This window comes from Panthera onca, chromosome A2 (genome assembly GCF_046562875.1).
Source record: "Panthera onca isolate mPanOnc1 chromosome A2, mPanOnc1 haplotype 2, whole genome shotgun sequence".
Classification (NCBI taxonomy): domain Eukaryota; kingdom Metazoa; phylum Chordata; class Mammalia; order Carnivora; family Felidae; genus Panthera; species Panthera onca.
Genome location: NC_138340.1, coordinates 138,766,960 through 138,788,582, shown reverse-complemented (window position 1 = coordinate 138,788,582; position 21,623 = coordinate 138,766,960). Strand labels below are relative to the sequence as shown.

The 21,623-nt window shown below is 39.4% G+C and overlaps 1 protein-coding gene across 2 annotated transcripts in view; it reads left to right on the top strand.

The window, feature by feature from the left end:
• The window catches only part of FAM3C (FAM3 metabolism regulating signaling molecule C), a 63,884-nt gene that overhangs the window by 8,332 nt on the left and 33,929 nt on the right, over positions 1–21,623 (top strand). For both annotated transcript variants that reach the window (XM_060632984.3, XM_060632983.3), the window contains exons 2-3: positions 11,934–11,988; positions 16,006–16,110. In XM_060632984.3, coding sequence (XP_060488967.1) covers positions 11,976–11,988; positions 16,006–16,110 — 118 coding nt within the window. In that variant the 5' untranslated portion in view covers positions 11,934–11,975. The remainder of the gene's footprint in view (positions 1–11,933; positions 11,989–16,005; positions 16,111–21,623) is intronic.

Genomic DNA, 21,623 nt, shown 5'->3' with positions numbered 1-21,623 from the left:
GTTAGGAGATTTATGTTGCAAAAGGGAATCAAAATAAGACTGAGCACCACTGGATTAAAGTGACTTTCAAAATAGACTTAATGGGTGTTTTATTGGAATTACTAAAATTTGGATTGCTACCCTAAGCATGGGTAATTAACCAATCTTTCATAATTAATGAAGATACATTACAAAGGAAAGGTAATTGGAGAGAGGGTCAAAGGGCTAAGAGATTGTTGAATGGCAAAAAGTAATAATTTCAGTTTGGGCTCAGAAGAGTCTTATCTTTTTTTAACCACATATTTTAGATCTTAAATGGTGTCAGTGTTCAAGGATTTTTATATTCTTTCAAAAAAAAAATATTGAAGTACCTGGTATGTGCCAGTTATAGGTATCAGGCATACTATGAATAAGACCACTAGCCCTTCACAAAGCTATTTTCTTTGAAACAGTGAATCTTTCTCTTTTCTTTCATTTTTGTACCCATTTCTTAAAGCTGAAAGGTGCGAGACCCAAGAACCAACCGCTTTTTCCCAGGTGTCACAAAAGTCAGTCTAGCTCAGAGCTTGGTACAATAGTAAACATTTGTCTTGAACTTAGTCCAGAACAGTTCCTGTCCTTGGGATCACATCATCTGGATTTTAAGTAGAAGTTCTGCATTTAGTTGCTTCGTGAATGTCATTGACCACATTAATTAACTATAGGCAGTGCCTTATTTTCTTAATTTGGGGATATTGAGTAAGATTCCCAAGATCTTTAAACTTTAAGAGGTTTTGTGATTTTTATTCAGCTCCTAAAATACAGCCAGCTGACTTACTCTCCAAGGAGGAAATTAAGTGTTCCAATTCCTCTAAATTTCCACTGTGTACCCCACTAGTATTCTTTCATTCTCTTCTTCATTGGCCTATTCCATTTGATTGAAGCTATTCTGAGATGACTTACATTCTCCTTATTTCTAATCTAATTTTTTCATCTACTGTTTATGATTTTTTTCATTTTTTTGCTCATGAGTTTTTCCAATTTCCTTCCTTAGGAACTTAAATTTAATTCAAATAACATAAAATTTACCATTTTGAAGTGTACAATTCACTGGCATGTAGTACGTTCACAGTGATGTGCAATCATGACCTCTGTTTGGTCTGAAAACATTTTTCTCATTCCAAAAGGAAACCTCACATCCACTAAACAGTTATCCCCATTCCCCCTTCCCTTGAGCCCCTGGCAACCACTGGCCTGCTCTCTGCCCCTGTGGATTTACCTCTTTTGAATATTTCATACAAATGGAGTCATACGCGATGTGATCTCTTCTGTCTGGCTTCTTTCACTTAGCATCATGTCTTAGAGGTTCGTCCATACATACATAGTATGTGTCAGTACTTCATTCAGTTTATGGTGGAATGATACTCCATGCATGGTTACGTTCCACATTTTGTGTAGTCGTTCATCCATTGATGGTCCCTGGTCAGTTCTTGTGCCCTAGTGAGAAAAAGTTCCGTGGACAGCTATAGCAGCCAGCCAGTTCCTGCACTGATTTTCATCAGAAGGTTTACAGGACCTCAGGCAGTATTGTGGCATCAGGTGTGCTATCGATACCATCCGTTATCTGCAGTCAAGTGATCATTACATGTGTTTTTTGAAGGACCTGTGACCAACAAAGATGAATTTCTTAAGTGGTTCGGGAAATTTTACCACTAGAAGCTACTTACTACCTGTTCTTTGCAAATAGCTGCTAACCCTCATTGAGCTTTTGTGGTAGAAATGGTGCACCATGCAGGGTAGACCCAGCTGTTCTTCACGTGGAAAGTTTGAACCACAGAATTCTGTCCGCTCTGGTTCACTTAATTTCTGCAGATGCTTGAAAGACAGTGTAGGTGGAGAAGGTATGTGGGGTAATTCTTAAAACATTCATTCAGAATAGGAACTTGTAACTTCTCATCTGATACAATGCAAAATAGTTGCAGATGAAGATAGTTACACTGTATGTAAATGTGTGCCTTTCTGTAATCTTTTTCAATGTTGCAACTTGTGAACCTGACACTTCTTTACCCTGCATATGTTCAACTTCTTACAGTTAAAATGTATTTTGTTTTGTTTTTGCCATTGTTCTCAATGATATCTATTTCTATCTATCTTTCTTTTCCTGGATGGTATAGTGAGGGATTAAGGTGGTTTATACTACAGCTGTTTAATCCACAGCTGTAGAACTCTGACGGAGTTGGGAGAACTAAATGTCATTTTCTTTTCTGTTTTTGGCATGTTGCTGGTGCTCTCAGTGGCAGAAATCTGATCACCATTTCATTTCTTGCACCGGATTAGAGGTTTTTAAGCAGAATTCTGCTTTGGTAGGTGAGGAAAAACTGCAAGAACACATTCAGGGAATTTTGAATCTAATACTGTTGTAATCATTGCAAACAGGATTTCTTTCCTCTGTTCCTCAGCACATTGTGTCCAGATTTATTCACTGCCCGCCTCTCCCTCCTCACCCCCACAGGAGACCTGGCCCAGAGTCAGGTTGATTTCCATTCACTGTTAAGAAAGAATGAAATTCTTGTTCTGTGAGGTTTACCTTTGGGCTTTTTTGGCCTAGATTTGCCCTGCTCCCCATCCCCAAACTTGTCTGTGTGTTCAGATTGCTGTACTGTAGATCCCAAGTTCTTAGACCAAGAGAGAGTGAGAACCACCTGGGGAGCTCCTTAAACTTGCAAGAGCTTTAATCCTTCTAGGGATTCTGGGCTCAGGAATTTGCATTTAAAAAAACCCACCTATAATCATGGTGTCCATACAGGGGGTTACATTGTAGTTAGGGCTTCAAAGAACCAGATAATGCTGTTTCATTGAATCTAAGATGTTTATAAGGTGCACCATTATTTTGTGTACTACTGTGGGAGAAAAATAGGTTTGTAAACCTCACCCCAGTTTAAGACCTGTTGAAATGAGGGAAGTAGTGTGCACCTTAGAATCAATAAAAATATCTTAGGATCAGAGGAACTACAGGCCCCTTTTAAGGTAAGTGATTATCGTGAGTCATAGAAGCTGTATGATAAATGAATTATAATGAAGCATTCTTCAGACCTTTTACTGTGTAAAATATTTGTTTATGGTAGAATTTAACGTAAGGTCCTTACTTGACGTTTATTTGTAATGAATGTCGTCCTGATGACTTGTTTTCAGATGTAAGGGAGCTGGATAGATGGGTGTAATGCAGTCTAGTTTGGTCCCCTATCATTTTCATCCTAACCAGCCATTGATGTGTTGATAGTTCAGAAGTCTCATTTCTAATGTCTACAAAGACATTAGTGATTTCCATTTTGTAACTACAGTTCACTGAGATGATATGTCACATTGACATCACGTGTGGCATGGTCATTTGATTTTTATCTTTTTTTTCTTTTTTTTAATAACCTTTTTTCTATTAGAGTGTCCTTAGCCCTCAGTGCCAGGAGTTGATATGCACAGACACCAGCCACCTATTGTCTTATCTTGGATAGTTCTAGGAGGGAGTGGCAGTACTATCAGGTTAAACAGCAATCTGTGTCTGAGTAAACCTGAACTCTGTCTGCCAACTCATGAAGTGTCGTGGCATATTGGGGACTGTATGATAGAATGCCTGTGGGTTAGAACAAATCTTTGTCCACTAACGAGAATTCAGCGAAGAGCAACCCCACCTAGCTACGGTACTTCCTCAGTGGTATCCTCTTGGAAAATGAAACGTTTTTGTCAGGAAAACCTTGTTTAGTCCTGTTAGGTTTGGGAGGGGAAGCAGAACACGTGTCCATTTAGTCTTTAATCACCTGAAGTATTTACAGAAACCTTGGTTAAAAAGCTTGTTGATCAACTGAACTATTTCCGAAACCTGATACCTCACCTGTCTGAAGAGGAAGAAGCTGTAGATCTCTAGCTGATTCACATTGGTTGGAGGAGTTGTGCTGTGGAACGCTTGATGTTGAGGTGAATCCTGTTGCAACACTTTTGTCTTCAGGATGTAGTGTGTGTGGTTTGTCTAGTTTGGTTACCTCCCCCTCCGTTGAGTCTTTGGGCCGAGTCGGTGTAGGCGGGGCCCTTGTGTGATTTTACAGGACGTCTTCCCTTTTCTAAGTGGAGAGGCAGGTTGATATGATAGTTCTACTTTTTCATGTTTCATTCTTAGAAGAAAGGAGTTTTATCCAGCTGCTGTGGATCAGAGAGAAGTTTTCCAAAGCATGGCTCTCTCCATTCCCTGCCTGGAGAACCAAATAAAAACAAGGTGTAGGTATTTTTGGCAGACTGGGGTCGGGGAGAACAAGATTCACCCCGGAACAGTCCCAGGATGCTTCATATTAAGCGTTGGTTAACATTCTAGAGGGAAGCTAAGAGCACTTTGGCTCATGTGTGCGTTTTCATAGTATGCTTTTAATTCTGTTTCTGTTTCTTAGCCGTAATTAGATACAAATCCTCTTTTGAATGTAATTTCACTATGATGCTGCATTAGAAAATAAGCCATTTGACAGTAGTTCACATAACTTAAAAAAATCTAGGCATAGATTGTGTATATTCCTCTCTTCCCAAGGTTTTCAACAGAAAATTAAAGTTCTGAAAGACTCATTGGTTCTGTTGAGCCATTATTTAAAAGTTTTTAAATAAGTTTTTTGGTCTGCTGCATTGTACTCTCATGTTTCTAAAAGCCCCATTGCAGAAGAAGTAGAGACATTTATGTTTTCCTTGGGGATCATTTGAAAAAGTGGTTATTCTTGGCATTAGAGAATCATGCAGCTCTCTCCCCCTTCCCAAAGGAAGAACTATGTTGTGTTTTGTTTTTGGCTCCTTTTTTCTTCTAGTTAAAATGTAAGACTATTTTAGTTCCTTAAAAACCTGGAATACTTTTCTAGTTGTTACGTACTCATTTAAAATTTTTTTCCCTCAATTATTACCAGGTTATACCCAATTTTTAAAAGTTGTATAACGTGTGTATTAAAGTGGTAGGTTCTTCAAAATTTTTTTAAGTTTATTTGTTTATTTTGTGAGAGAGAGAGAGAGAGAGAGGGACAGAGGGGAGAGAGAGTGGGAGAGATAGAGAGAGAGAATCCCAAGCAAGCTCCGCACCACCAGCACACAGAGCCTGATGTGGGGCTTGAACTCACTAACTGTGAGATCATGACCTGTGCCCGAGCAGAGTCTGATGCTCAGCCGCCTGAGCTCCCCAGGCGCCCCATCAAGTGGTAATTCTTTTAAATGAATGCCTCTTCTAGGATTGAGAATCAGAGTGGCCTACTAGCACTAAAATATTTTCTGAAGTTGTAATTGGATTCTGTTCTATCAGGCGTTTAGTATTAATAACACCAAATCCTATTGAATTCACGCTATTTGTAACACGGTGAGAATAGCTCAGACATCATAATTAGTTTTCAGATGTTCAGACTTTTTTCACACGAGTGCAGCGTTTCACCCCTCTTCCTTTTGTTATTTCACGAATGTCTCCAGCGTGGCAAGGACGAGTGTGCGGTGGCACGCGTGTGAGCCGGGAGCCTCGACAGCCTGCAGCTGCTGTAGTCATAGGTGCTCTGTTTTGTTTTGGTTAAAGTAAAGGTTTTGGAAAACTTAATATTTGCGATTTTAATAGTTGATCAAACATCAGGTGCATAGTAAACTCCCCCCCTTATGTCTATCACAAAAATAATCATCACTTTTAATTGCCCGTGTAAAGAAAATCGTGTTCGTTTCTCCTCACCGACATAATTTTACAGTTAATGAAATGGGTTGTGAGAAGACTAATTTTTATCCAGTTTCTTTATACCTGCTAGGACCGCTTTGGAAGACATTCCAAAGTCTAGATTATGCCTGTCTTTGCTATGGATGGGCTGCTTCATCTATAGGAACGGAAGGATTTGTTTTCCTTCCTTTGAAGAGAATCCCTGGTTTCTCATGGAGTATATGCTTCTTCCCATGGAGCGCAGCTGATTATGAAAGCGTGTGATTAGCATGTACAGAACACAATTTAGGGTTGTTTGATCCATCCTACTTCTAAAGTAGTACTTTCAAGGGGCGCCTGGGTGGCTCAGTCGGTTAAGTGGCCGACTTCGGCTCAGGTCACGATCTCGCGGTACGTGAGTTCGAGCCCCGCGTCGGCCTCTGGGCTGACGGCTCAGAGCCTGGAGCCTGCTTCCGATTCTGTGTCTCCCGCTCTCTCTGACCCTTCCCCGTTCATGCTCTGTCTCTCTCTGTCTCAAAAATAAATAAACGTTAAAAAAAAAAAATTAAAAAAAAAATTAAAAAAAAAAAAAAGTAGTACTTTCAAGAGGACCAGTAGAAGCCTTGTGCAAGTTGCATATTCAGCAAACAACTGCAAGGAATGTTGGGATATTAGAGCATGGTCTGTTTTAAAAGTTGTTTTTAATTTAAATTTTATTTTTTATTCCTCTGTCTCGGTTGTCAAATGATGACCCACGGGTCCATGTGGCCCACAAACCAAGATAGGTTTTTACATTTTTAAGTGATTGGAAAAAAACCGGAAGAAAAATAATACTTGGTAACATGAAAACTTTATGAAATTTAAATTTCGGTGTTCATAAATAAAGTTTTATTATAACACAACTGGGCTCATTTGTTTACGTATTGTCTATGGCTGCTTTCCAGCTACAACTACAGAGCACAGTAGTTGCCACGGAGACCATATATATGGTCCACAAAGCCTAAAATATTTACCATCTGGCCCTTTTACAGAAGTGAGTTTGCCAACATTTTCTCTGTTTTGTTCACATGAATGCAGGTATTTTTTTCCGCAAATAGTGTTTTTAATACCATACTTCTGATTATAAACCACATCAGAATAACTCACCCTCATGACCTTTAGGTACGGCATCCTTTTGTTTCCAGTGTTACCTCATTTCCCTCTTTAACTGCCGTAGGACTGAAATTTTAATCTACATTCTGATCTTGAGGGAGCCTGTTATTAGTCTGGGTTCTCCAGAAAATCAGAACTGATAGGAGAGAAGATATCTGTCTAGGATGAATAGAAAATCATAAGGAATTGGCCCATGAGGTTGTGGAGGCTGAAAAGTCCCAGGCAAGCGGGAGAGCCAGTGGTATAAGTTTCAGTCCAGATTTTTTTTTTAATTTTTTTTTTTTTAGCGTTTATTTATTTTTGAGAGACAGAGCATGAGCATGGGAGGGGCAGAGGGAGAGGGAGACAGAGAATCTGAAGAGGCTCCAGGCTCTGAACTGTCAGCACAGAGCCCAACGCAGGGCTTGAACTCATGAACTGCGAGATCATGACCTGAGCCGAAGTCGGTCGCTCAACTGACTAAGCCACCCAGGCGCCCCAGTCCAGATTTAAAGACCGATGTTCCAGATGGAAGACTAGACAGAGGGAGTGAGTTCTCCCTTACTCAGACTTTTTGGTTCTATTCAGGCCTCCAGTTGAATGTGGCCCGTTCGTACTGAGGAGAGTAAACTGCTTTATGCAGACGTTAAGCTCATCCAGAAGCACCCTCAGACACTCCCATAATAATGTTTAACCAAATATCTGGGTATCCCATGGCCCAGTCAAGTTGACCCATATAATTAGCCATCACAGGGCCTACATGTGCTTAAATCTATCTGCTTGCACTGACTTTTTTTTCCCTCTCAGTCCTCTTGAAAAGCCCCAGTTTGCATGAACATTACAGTCATCTGAACTTCACTCGGTTGATTCATTTGGAGTTGCCATTTGGCTAGCACTGAGTTAAAGTTGGATTGAATTGAGTGATGGTTTCTTTATATTTGTGGAGTAGGATTTATAGTATTTTCTCTTGGCTTAGTTGATGTTAATATTGAATACATCAGTGGGTGTTTTTGTGTGCTTCATTTTCTTCTATCCTTTCTGTTTGGGAGAGGTGTTCTAATATGTATTTGTAATCATTTTGGCAAAGTGTCACATCTCTGGAGTGGCTGGTTGGCGGCAGAGATTAGCAGTTCCTAGAGCACTTTGCAAAGGCCACACTGACCGGCATGGAATTGTGTCAGCGACTTGCTTGTATTAGAGTATGTCAGAGAGCTGCTGAGGTGAGAGGAAGTGTATGTGTTTGTATCTGCTTCTTCCTTACCCTTCGTGTGACCTGACACATATCCCTTGACCTTGTCTATAATGCCATTGAAATACCCATGACTGGAGGGCTGTTAGGATGATTACATCAAATAAGAATGTGTACATAAAGTACTACTGAAAGCGTTATTACCTAGTTTATTTTAACTGGCAAGACCTTCCCCTCCTGGTAAATAATTGTTAATATGTCTTATTTTGTTGCTACAGAATGGTGGTCTTGTCATTGACCTGCTGTGGCTCAAGTCTGCTTCTCAAGGAGAGCGTGAAAGTTATCACTTGACCTGTGTTTTTATCTGTTGTACTGAAGTTGATTGATTCTAGGATGAGGCCTGATGATTCAGGCCTGATTTTAATAAAACTTCACCAAATTAGACCAAAGTAGGTAGTTGGGTTAAAGGAAATGTCTAAATTACAAGATACTCAAAGAAATTGAGTATGTCAGCCTGAGATCCTAATTTGGGCTCTCTTCTTCAGTGTGGGTCACATGCTTCATTAACGTTTCATTGCCCAGGGGCATCTTGGTGGGCATCTGTGTGGGGTAGACTCTAGAGGATTGTGCACTTTCACACAGCAGCAACCGGGTGGGTTTGAGCCTTTATCTGAAACACTGAAACTTGTTGTTTTGACTTATACTACACTTTGGGGGGGCCAATGTACTATCAGACTTTGTTTTCTTTTTTATTCTATCCTAAAAGTACTCTCTACCACCAGTATTCTAATTTGGGTAAGTAGCGCTAGTTTCCATATCTCTACCTTTTTAATGAATGTGTAAAAAAAAAAAAATTATTTCACCTGTGGATTCTGGATTAAAGAGCTGTGAATTTCTAGCAGAGGACTTTTTACCCTTTTACCGTTGTGTTCATCTCAGAAGCTGTTTTACCTACTTAATTTCCAAGGTTCAATGCCTGAGGTTTATGCCAGGTTTATTCCATTATGTTTCTGCTTTTTTCTCCCTAAGATGATTATATGTAGTGATTTTCTTTGCTTTTAAATGTCATCCTAAGAAGACAAGTTAGGAATGCTTTGGAATTAGCACATTGTAAACAAGTTCCCTGATTTGCTCTCAAATATATTCAGTACTTTTTCTTTATGCTGATCTACATTCTTGCATCATTAATTTGCTTCTTAAGCAAACTAATTAAAAATGTGTTATAGCTGAGGTTTTACAAGATTTTAATTTAAGAGATTTTATGACATGTTTGTTTTCTCAGAAATTTAATGGAAAACATGAATTCTGCTAGACAATTATAGTTGCTTATATTGTGGTCTTATTAGTATCAGCTTAGAAGCAGGCTTGCTGGGCAGTGCAGATAGGTGGCAGACACGTGAGGCAGTGACTGTGCTTGGACAGGTGTGGCCTCCTCAGCAGATAATGGAAATGGTGAAAAAGAACAGCAAAGTGTCTGCCCGACTGATCATCCAACTTCCAAAGAAATTTTCCTACACCACATTCAGATAAGAGTGAAGGTAGTTTGGAATATTACTGGGAGGAAAGGTATGCGTGTGTTGTGAATGTAGTGTTCCATTTTACTAGAAGTCAACAAAGGATTTAAAACCAGTCGGAGATTTCATTTGAAAAAACAAGGATTTTTTTTTTTCCTGCTTTTATGGGATGGCTTACGGATACATTACGATCTTTTATTTCCTTTTAGTATTTTTCTAGCCTGTGGATAAGTAGTTAGCTTAAATAGATTGATAACATTGGCTTTTTGTATTACGTGCAATGTGTTCAGATAACTAACAAGGAAAAGAAATCAATAGTGCTTAAATTCACTATTGGTTTAAAAGTTGATACTTTCTTCAGAGTAAATTGGGCAGAAGAAAGGGAGCTCGCACAAGAGCAGCGGTCCTTGGATGCGCCCCCCTCAACCCCCAACCCAGCCTATTTCTTACTAAATATGAAAAAACCGGGTGTCTCATTTCCTTTCTGTGTCCTTCAGGGGCGTGCTGCTATTTTTATTTGAAATATTAGGTGAATTACTACATCAGACATCAGCATTGAAACATCAGTATCAAAATACAATGTAAAATAAATGTATCAGTTATCAACATGACTCATTCATCAAAATTTTCTTTTGAATTCCTTTCTTGTACAATAGATTGAGTAGACCGTGGTAGCTGTCTCGTTAAACTTGAGCATAAATTTCCTATCAAACTCATTTACTTTTTCTTTGTAAGATTTCATCCATCTTGAGTTATTTCGTAGGAGGGAAGCATACATACCCGTACAAAGATTTTTTCCAGTATCTATTTCTTGTTGTTCTTAGAATAGTATCAAAGAGTAGTTTCTTTATTTGACATGTAACATATACTATGAATAACAGTAAATACTGGAATATTTAAAATTGTAATTCTTTATTTGACATGTAACATATACTATGAATAACAGTAAATACTGGAATATTTAAAATTGTAATTCTGTACTTATGAATATATTCTTTTACAAACTTGAAAACATGAAGAGGAAAATGATCCTGTTATTAACATAAGCCTTTGCTCTAAGTGCTTGTCACAGGGACACCTGAATTCTGTCATCCTAAACATGAAACAGCATCACACACTGGACCGAGCCTTAGAGCAGGGCCAGCAGACCAGCCTCTTGGCTCCATTTCTGCAAATAGTTTGTTCCATGACCTGACAAGCACTTTGGTTAGGTCATTCACTAGTAAGAAATAGGCTGGGGTGGCGGCGGGTGGGGGGAAGCATCCAAGGACCAATGCTTTTGTGCGAGTTCCCTTTCGGGGTTGGGGGGGGGGCATCCAAAGATCAGTGCTCTTTGCAAGGTCCCTTTCGGGGTGGGGGGGGGGGACATCCAAAGACCAGTGCTCTTGTGCGAGCTCCTCTTGGGCTGAGGGGCAGCATCCAAGGACCGAAGCTCTTGTGTGAGTTCCCTTTCAGGGTTGGGGGGGGACATCCAAAGATCAGTGCTCTGTGCAAGGTCCCTTTCGGGGTGGGGGGGGGACATCCAAGGACCAGTGCTCTTGTGTGAGCTCCTTTTGGGGTGGGTGGCAGCATCCAAGGACCAGTGCTCTTGTGTGAGTTCCCTTTCGGGGTGGGGGGGCAGCATCCAAGGACCGAAGCTTTTGTGCGAGTTCCCTTTCGGGGTGGGGGGGCAGCATCCAAAGACCGATGCCCTTGTGCGAGTTCCCTTTCGGGACGGGGAGGGGGAGCAGCATCCAAGGACCGATGCTCTTGTGCGAGTTCCCTTTCGGGGTGAGGGGGCAGCATCCAAGGACCAATGCTCTTGTGTGAGTTCCCTTTTGGGGTGGGGGGAGGGAGCATCCAAGGGCCAATGCTCTGTGCAAGCTCCCTTTTGGAAGTGGGGGGGATCGTCCAAGGACCACCACTCTTGTGTGAGCTCTCTTTCTTCTGTCTACTCTGAAGAAAATATCAACTAATTATGAATTGAGCATTATTGATTTCTTTCCTTGTTAGTTACCAGAACACCTGGCACATAATATGAAAAGCCAATATTACCAGTCTGTTTAAGCTAACTACTTATTCACAGACTAGGAAAATACCTACAAACTGGAAGTTTGGAACTCAGTATCGAAAGTTCCTTATAAATGCAGAATCACTGAGAATAACAAGGGGCATTATCTTCTGTTCCCATGCTTGATGGCAGGATTTCTCACATCTGTTCACCAAAATTAGGAGAGCGAGGGACAGAAGACTATAAAGCACAGGCCCTCCTTTCAGGGGCTTTTATGTTCCAGTGGGAGGAGCCAGGCCTGGTGATAAGAGGTTTTTCATTCAGTGTCCATGTTGGTAGAATACTTCGAAATGTCATGACGTTTATCTAATTAGTTTATTATATAGTATACTTCAAGTCAGACTCAATCTAGACAGGAATGCTCCTTCTAGACCTAATGATGTTTGCCTTCTCTTTTGATTTTAGGAGGTTGTTTAATGAGAAGTGCCATAGACTAAAAAACGAAACATGAGGGTAGCAGGTAAGATATTTAATTCAATAGAAATAATTTCACTTTTTGTGTAACTTACTTATTTAAGTGGCTTGAGAGAGTACGTTGTCTTTTTATGTAGTGCGTGAAAAGCTGGAGTGTAACAAACTAAATCACTGCTTTGCCTTTTTTACTTTTTTATGTAGTTGGTAAATCACAAATTGGATGAACTTGTTGAAATTATTTATGCTAGGTTTTTAAACTTATGGCTTTAATGTTTATGTTCTTATACATTAAGCTTATTTGCCTAATACTATATATAAAATGCCCATATAAAGAACAATTTTGACAAGCTAGGGAGACTGATTTTTATTTTTGCGAAGTTCTAACTTCTTGAGAAAAATGCATTGTGAAGTTCAAAAGCTTGAATCTTTGCTATATAGGTACTTCAAATGGAAACTAGTGTATGTGAACCATTCAGTAAAATGTATTTTTGCTTAAGTGGCTATTTGCTAGTTCGAGTTCAGTCTGCATAGTTGAGGTTCTGTGTAAGAACATCTGTTCTTAGGCAGCATATGGAGGCAACTGAAAAACACTGCTTGACGTTCATAGTATTAAGGTAGCTGTCTTTGAATGTTATGAAAAGATGCATAAATACCTGGAGAGGCTGATAACTGCTTCCTGCCTTAATAGTGAAAATAAGTGTGTTCTCCTACCCCCACCCCTCCTTCAGCACAGCCAAGGGTCTAGAAGAAGTGCACACTCTGTACATAGAAATTTTTACTACTTGTTCTTCCAACATAGAAGATAATTTGTAGTTTCTCAAAATCGAGATAGTCTTCCTCTTAATTATCATCTTCTCACCAGCAAACCGTATTTTCCTATGGGGGCGTCTCTTAGAAGTGCCTCAGTCATGGTGGGTGAACAAATGCGTCTTTGTGCTTCAAGCATCATTCTGTACAATAAGGTGCAGGTGATGAAACATCATGATTATTAAAAAACATAACAGGGTTGTGCGCAAATGCCTTTGTAGAACTTTGAAAATCTGGACCCTTTGATCATGAACTTACAAAATATCCTTTTTTGAGTAGCTATTCAACAAGTGAAGGAAAACATTGCCAGAAACGAAGAGCTTGTTTATGGTTTAAAAATCATATTACAATGTCTTTTTTTTTTTTTTAATGATCTTTGAATACAACAGGACTATTGATGATCATGTATCCTTGACTTTAAAAGTACGTTAATTAAACATAATGATTGAAATAATCAAAGCAAGTTTCTGTTCCTCACATAATTCTACATTCATTCTAGTTGAAATTAAATTTTCATTGAGTTCATTTCTCTGATTCTAACAATTAATATCAAGGTTAATTGGTAAGTAATTATTCATTGAGAACTTATTTTATGGTTGGCACTGTGCCTAGTATAGGTCTTGAAGTGTTTGCTTTTAATGAAGAAGGAAGATTAATTTAATTTATTGCCTTTAGAGTGATTAATCTCTTCTAGTTTGAAAAAAGTTGATTGCTTTGAAATATTCTTATAGCCTTTATTCTTACAGTGAGGCAACAGTGTCTAAAGTTTATGCTTTTTGTTTTGTGAAGAATAAGGACACCTCAGATTAGCGCAGTCCATGGCTAGGAGGAAGAGAGAATCTCGTGGGAAGTCAAGACGGGGACTGTGGGGTGGTATGGTCAGGCCCTTTATGTCCAGAATTGGCTGGTGACCCAACCCTGGAGAGGACTCCTCTGTCACAGAAGTTCTAGAACTCTACCATTATGGGGTCTCTGCCAGTCTTCACCTGCCTGCTCTCTGGGACCATCTGCTTGTTCTATTATTAGTTCATTTCGCCACGTCTGACTTTTCTCTGTCTTAGAGGTTTTCTTTCCTCCTAGTTCCTCTGGGTCCAGTATCAGTGAATAGGCCTTGGTTGAAGACTCATTTCTGCCACTGACTAGTTACGTGACCCTTAGGCAAGTGATCTAAAATTTTTCAGCTTTGATATTTTATCTGTAAAATGAAAATAATTACCTGGAAAAGCTATGCAAATGCGATTATACTTGTAAAGCATTTAGCTGTATGGTAGGCAGTCAGTGAATGGAGTATGTGTGTGTATTGTATACGTATGTGTATATACGTACGTATGTGTATATATGATGTATATAGCTTATTTAGTGTAGGCTCAGGTCTAACTTGGTACTGAATTTAGTCTAGAACTTTCATATGTTATAACCTTGATATTTTATTCATTTTAATATTTTGATCTTAAACAGTGATGGTTTCGTATATCTGCTGTAAGTGGCAGGGAGAGGTTATCTCTGGTTGCACATGCCCGTGATTGCTAGAAAATGAGTGGTTAAGATTGTCATGTGATATAGAATCTTCAAGCCCATGGTCTTAAGTGATCAAGAAAGAATGTGTCACCTCTTACCATTCATCTATGTAGCAAACACTTGTTGAGAGTATGACTATGTCCAGGAATTTTGCTAGATCCTGTGGGGGCAAGAGTTCAAAGCCTATTGGAATTTTGCTGTCTTATGCACTAAACACGTAGGCAATTTGTGGTTGCTCTTGAAAACAGGAAGTAATTTTCAGAGGAGAGAAGGTCGGACGCAGGAGGTGAGGGAACTGATTAGGTTAGCTGTGAGGCTTCCTCCTGCCATCTCATTTCTGTATTGTAGAGTGTTTCTAAATAGAAAAGAGTGGCTCCGTGAAATCAGCACTTCTCAGCATCACTGGCCTTTTCCGAGCATCCTCGTCCCTCCCCTTTACGGGTGCAGTCCTGGTTCTTTAGGAAATTAGAATGAACATAGGTCTTTTTGACTCTTCCTTTCCCACGAAGTTGAGTTTTGGTAGTTTTTTTTAGGAGAATGTGGTAATCTGGTGTTAGAATGGAGTACTGTCCAGAGCACTGGGCTGTGTCAGGATTCCGGGATTCCAGGCCTCGTGCTGTTGCTGAGTTATTTGTAATCTTGGGAGTTGCCGCACCTCTGGGCTTTTGTCTCCTTAAGGATAGGAGGATCCTGCTGATCCAATCCACCTCCTATAGATCAATAGAAATTAAACTTTGGGTAAAAGAGGGGGATGGAGATTGTATAGGCAAATACTAATATTCTTCCCCAACAACCTAATGAGATGGCCCTGAAAGCCTAGGGGAAAGAGGAAGATGTTTCTTTCCTGTCATTTTCCATTTCCTTTCCTGTCTTGCAGTGTTTTTTTTCTTTCCTAGATTTGCTTAGCTATGGAGAAAAAGACAAATCCTCAATTCCTATGAAACAGTTAGCTAATACCTGGCAGTGCTAACTAATTGTGAGACACCCAGAAATAGTTAAAGTTAGAAAGGTATGAAAGGGTACGAGTGTGTCTTCACAGAGCTTATTATGGAACCACGTTACAAAGCGTGTGTCATAGCTGCCAAATTAAGTCCTCTAGGACTGGAGACGGCCTGTCTTAAACTGGTATTCAGTTTGAGGAGGAACACTCTTGTTTGCCATGTCAGGAGCACTTGTGTTGCTCTAAAAGATACGTTGGTTGGTGATAGGACAGTAAACTGGTACATTTCACTAGAGAGTTCCTTGCTTAGTGAGCATCTTGCTAGTTGCCTTGGATCTCCATAAGGTCTGGTGTTTTTGTATTATCCCTGTATAGTATTGCCCTTTATATGTGAACAGGATTAGGAATGTGTCGTCCAACATGCTTGGTGATGGTGTTCCATTAGCCGTGATACTTTGGTACTTTTGTATAGTCAGCCAGCACTTGGGAGCAGTTTTTTTTTTTGTTTGTTTGGTTTTTTTTGTTTTTTTTTTGGAGGGGCAGGAGAAAACTAGGCAGATGACTCAAGCAGTCCTATGTCTGGGTTGCTAGCCAATCTGATAATTCTTTGAACAGGAAAATCCCTTATCTCGGTGGATTGCTTATACAGTTTTTCTTGTAACTCAAGTAAAATTAAGATCCAATACATAAACTTTTTTAGTTTAAGAAATTTCTTTATAAACTTAAATTTTTCATGCAATGCACTAAAGTTCTCTGGGCTCATAAGCTCATGCTGAATTATTTCTCCCCTTTATCTAGGTGCTGCAAAGTTGGTGGTAGCCGTGGCAGTATTTTTACTGACATTTTATGTTATTTCTCAAGTATTTGAAATAAAAATGGATGCAAGTTTAGGAAATCTGTTTGGTAAGTTCCATTTTTTCCCCCTTCTTAAATTTTATTTTCGATTGGTTGTCTGTAAATTGTTACCAGTTATCAATATTGAGTCACTCTGCTGTTTAGTCTGTCTAGAAAAGAAGATACAATTATATCAATAAGTGTGATCCCTTAGAATATTCTAAAATACACAGTGGAAAGCCTTAAAATTAATCCAATATAAAGTATGAATCTTCTGCTCAACATTCTGAATATATTAATGGGGTCTGTTTCATTCATGTCTAGGACATTAATCATGGTATTCTGAGCGAACATTCTAGAAGCTATCACACAGTATTTAAATTAGCTGATAGAGAACTTGGAACCAAATCTAGCCCTCAGATGGCAAGTGGAGTCATGATAATGCATTGTAAATACCAGCCATTGAAATCCATCTTGTATTCCTACCCTTATTTAATTCCTTCTGCATTATTTTTCTCTTTACCCATTTATTTAATGCTATGTTGCAAACACACCGTTGTAAGCCACCTTAACTCAGTGTTTAACAAAATTCTTAAGTCAATAAAATAAGTTAACTGTTGAAATGTTACAGTAAGCTCTGGATGAAGCAATGTTTAAAGTATTAAAAAATTAGGTGTGGGGGCACCTGGGTGGCTCAGTCAGTTAAGCATCCGACTTCGACACAGGTCATGATGTCACCATTCCTGAGTTCGAGCCCTATGTCAGGCTCTGTCCTGACAGCTCAGAGCCTGGAGCCTGTTGCAGATTCTGTTTCTCCCTCTCTGTCTCTGCCCCTCATCCACTCATGCTCTGTCTCTCTCTCAAAAATAAACATTAAAAAAAAATTAAAGGGGCACCTGGGTGGCTCAATCAGTTAGGCGTCCGACTTCAGCTCAGGTCACGAACTTGTGGTTTGTGAGTTCAAGCCCTGCATCGGGCTCTGTGCTGACAGCTCAGAGCCTGAAGCCTGTCTTCGGATTCTGTGTCTCCCTCTCTCTCTGCCCCTCTCCTACTCACACTATGTCTCTCTCTATCAAAAATAAATAAACATTTTTTAAAAAAATTACAAAAATTATGTGTGAAAAGTGAGACTGTGAAACGCAAAAATAGTATTTTCACCCATTCAGCAGAAATCAGATGAAATAACTTTGAGATCTCTGGAATAATGAGTTTTGCTTTCCATAAATTAATATTTGAAAATTAATATTTGGTACCCAGACACCACATACTGAGTAGTGAGGCTTTAGACAATTCTGATGTGTAATCATCAGTTTCTGTATAAACGTTTTCAGGTGACTTTTCTTCCAGTAACTACTTAAAAGTACTTCTTGTATTGCACTGAGTTCTGTCTTGTAAACTCCCAAGTAGTTTCAATCCACTGATCTATGATCTGCTGGAGTTCTGTCCTACACTAATGATCTCTCAAAGAGATAATTATAGTCATACTCCTTCAGGCCATCTTTTTAAAAATCTTCATCTTCTCGGGGCACCTGGGTGGCTCAGTCGGTTGGGCATCCGACGTCGGCTCAGGTCATGATCTCGCGGTCCGTGAGTTCGAGCCCCGCATTGGGCTCTGTGCTGACAGCTCAGAGCCTGGAGCCTGTTTCAGATTCTGTGTCTCCCTCTCTCTCTCTGACCTTCCCCCATTCATGCTCTGTCTCTCTCTCTCTGTCTCAAAAATGAATAAACGTTAAAAAAAAATTAAAAAAAAATAAAATCTTCATCTTCTCCAGTTTTGGAATCCCCCCCACCCCTTTCAACATTCCTCTCAGTATATTGGCTATTTTCCTCTGGAACCATCTATTTTTCAGCACCTGTTTTAACATGAAGCATCCGGGATCCAGCATGGAGTAGTCATTACAGAGTACAGTGACATTTGACTTTACTTCTGGTCTACTTCTGTTACTACTAAGAGGCCAGGCTGGTGTCCTTTGGGAGCACAGCTGGTTGTAGTTGAATAAGGGGCAGAAAAACACTGAAGGCCTTGAGGACTCGTTCAGTGTTGCTAGGGAAACTGTGTAACCAGTTCACATAAGAAAGGTTGATGGTAAGGGAAGAAGGTTTTGGGATGGTAGCTTGAGGCAGAAGCACGTTAAGTGTTTTGTTTCGTTTTGTTTTGTTTTTTGTAAAGTAGAGTCTCACTTGTCTCTAGGCTTTGGGGAAAGATTCAGGGAATTACAAATCAGTGGGATGAGAGTGAACAAGCAAGAAAAGGAGGATCCTTGAGAGAAGCAAGGCGGTGGGACCATTGGTACATGTGAAAAACTACTTTGGGGAAAGGCCCGCTGTTTTCAGAGGGAAGAGGCTTGGGTGAAGCCTAGCGCTTGCCCTAGTTTGGGTCTTCGTCTCTAGTCTGGACTGTCTATTCAAACATCACAGGGATGTTCCATGTCTATTTCTCATCCCAGGTATCTGCCCGTTTCATCCCTGCCGGAGCAGTTCCGGCACTCATGAACCTTTTCCGGCGCTCATGAAGGTTAATAACACTCATGAACCTTTAGTGCTTCTGACTATGAGAGAGTAAAATCTAAGGCCCACTCAAACCCCCACCCTGCCTCTGCCCTTCTCACCTTCTCGTTCCCCCCACCACCAGCCGTGTCTCACTCTTGCTTGTGCCAGTCTGCACAGGATCTACAGAAAACGTACCTTGTCCTTCCATATCCCCACCTTGCTCATGCTGGTTCCTCACAGAGCACATTTTTCTTATCCCCTCCTTCGTCTGTTAATCCTTCTCATTTTTCGAAACTGCATAAATGCCCCTTCTTGAGAGAAATTATAGTTGAACCTCCCTCTTTTCCTGTTAGAATGTATTGCTTCTTTTTGTGAACTGTGTGTTCTAATGCATAGTACTTGTATCTCAATTTGGCACTGATTTTATTCTGCCTTACATCATAGAATTTCTTCTATTTTTCATGTATCTGTCTCCCCTTACTAGAGAATGAATCTTGAGGGCAATAATATCTCGGTGCTTCACCCAGCATCTAGCACTGGGTCGTACGTGTAGACCGTCCACGCTGATTGAATGGAGAATGAATGTAGGTGACCAAGGATTAGTACTTTGACATGGAGAGGAAGAGTGGGATTCATTCAAAGCTATATTAGTTGAAAAGCCACCAGCAGTCACCTATGACCAAATGCTGAGCTACTTTAGGATAGTTGTCTCTTCATTTTCATTTTGATTTTTCCTAATGTTGGGAACTGCAAGGTTTTATTGTGTGTGTTTTAGCTATTTGACTTGCTCATTCTTAGGGAAGATGGCTTATTTTGTTGTCGTGACTGAAGTTGTACACTGTATCCACAAAACCTTATTGGATTCCAGTTTATTGAGTTGGTGAAAATTTAATTTGTTTGTTGTATTTTAATTCTCATTTCAGAATAATTGAGTAAAGATGGAGATATGGTTGTCTTTTGCCATTTGCTTAGCATCTAACTCCATTCACCAAAGGGTAACAAGTTTAACCCAACATTAGAATTATTTCTATAATCAGTATATTGGGAGGGGGGTCTCGTGACATGAACTGTACTTCTTTTGGTGGTGAATTTTTTCATTTTTTCTACTGTTGATATAATAGCTTGATAGTGTCTATAAATTTAGTTTCAGGTTGGATATATAGTACTGTTTTAGAAAAATAAAATGATCTTATCTCTAGGAAGGAAGAATGAAAAATTTTGCTCAGAATTATAGTTGAAATTACTAAAATACATTGTGATTTTTTTTGAAAACAAGTTTTTGTACAAAACTTATTGAGATAATTGTAGATTTGCATGTATTTGTGAGAAATAATATGGAGGGATCCTGCATACCCTTTACACGGTTTCTCATATTGGTAACATCTTAACAGAACTACCCCTAGTGTCACAACCAGGATAGCAACATGGATACAATCTGTGAGTTTTAGTTATGATTGCGTTTTCACACAGTGGTTCGTTGTCAGGGTGGATACTTAACAACTAGTAAATATACTGAACACAGACCAGATTATTGCACATGTTGCTGCTGCCAGTACTTACTGTCCTATTGAGTTGATTACTTTTTACCCTTTCAGACTTAAACCACTGAAATAGTATATACATAAATCACTTGACGTTATTAAAAACTTAAGTACAAAATAGTTCTGATTTCTGTAGTTTGACTTGTGGAAAGACAATCATTGATTGAAACCACATATGAAACAGAACTTCCAAGTGGATTCATTTTCTCAGCTCATCTGATGAGAGTAGATAATAATGATTAAACCATTAACCTTTTTCTTGAAGAAGGTAATTCTAATTGATATGTTACTTATTTCGTAGATATTGCAGACCTTTGTTTTTCGGTTATTTTAAATGATTTTTGAAAAAAATTGTTCAGTGATTACGTAAGCCATAAAAATAGCTGGTAATGTGAAAATTAAGCTCAGCTGATGTAAAAGATTTAGCAGTCAGCTTATTTAACTGTCCAAAGATATGTCTTATCTAAACCATACAAAAGTCAATTTTTCTTGATGCAATTAAATCTTGAGTAATTCGTGATAATTTTTCCACCATAAAAATAAAATGATTCCTGGCTGTTTATTTTCTTAACATGAAAAATTAACCCCCCCCCCCAAAAGAAACCAAATCAAAAAGATTTACTATTGTTCCTTAAAGTGAAAAGTTGTATATAGTGAAAGAAATTAAGAATTAAAGCTATCAAGGTAGTTTGATGATTACAAGTTACAGGAAAGGAGGGCTTTTTATTGGTATGCTGTGCCCATACTGCAAGTGGAAAACATTCTGTTTTATTTGTGAAAATTTACCTGTTTGGCCTCCAGGTGTTAAATTCTCAGGATTGCAGACCTAGTAGAGGGCTTTGGGTTTTGATAAATATTAGACAAAAATTAGCTTTCATCTGGTCTGGAGAGAAAAGTCTTTCACGAGACTTTTTTGTTTGTTTTAAAGTTTATTTATTGAGGGGCGCCTGGGTGGCTCAGTCAGTTGCGCGTCCGACTTTGGCTCAGGTCATGATCTCACAGCTCGTGGGTTCGAGCCCGCGTCGGGCTCTGCGCTGACAGCTCAGAGCCTGGAACCTGCTTCAGATTCTGTGTCTTCCTCTCTCTCTGCCCCTAACTCACTTGCATTCTGTCTCTGCCTCTCTCAAAAATAACATTAAAAAAAATTTTTTTTTAAGTTTATTTTTTGAGAGAGAGTGAGAGCGAGCAGGGTAAGGGCAGAGAGAGAGGGAGACCCAGGATCCGAAGTGCCTCCACCTTGGCAACAGAGAGCCCCATGCAGGGCTCGAACTCATGAACCATGAGATCATGACCTGAGCTGAAGTCGAATACTTAACGGACTGAGCCCCTGTTTGTTTTTAAACCTTTAGCAACTTTTCTCCTTACTCTTAAAGTAAATGGAGTGATATTATGCATTTAAAAGCCTGATGATTAAAGAACTGGTTTTCTCAAAATCCTATCCCAGTAACATTTTTTGAATTGAATAACATTTACTTTTTTTTTTTTTTCTTAATCTCTTAAATTCTACAAGCAAACTAGTTTGACCATTTTACTGGCTCATCCCTGGCTTTC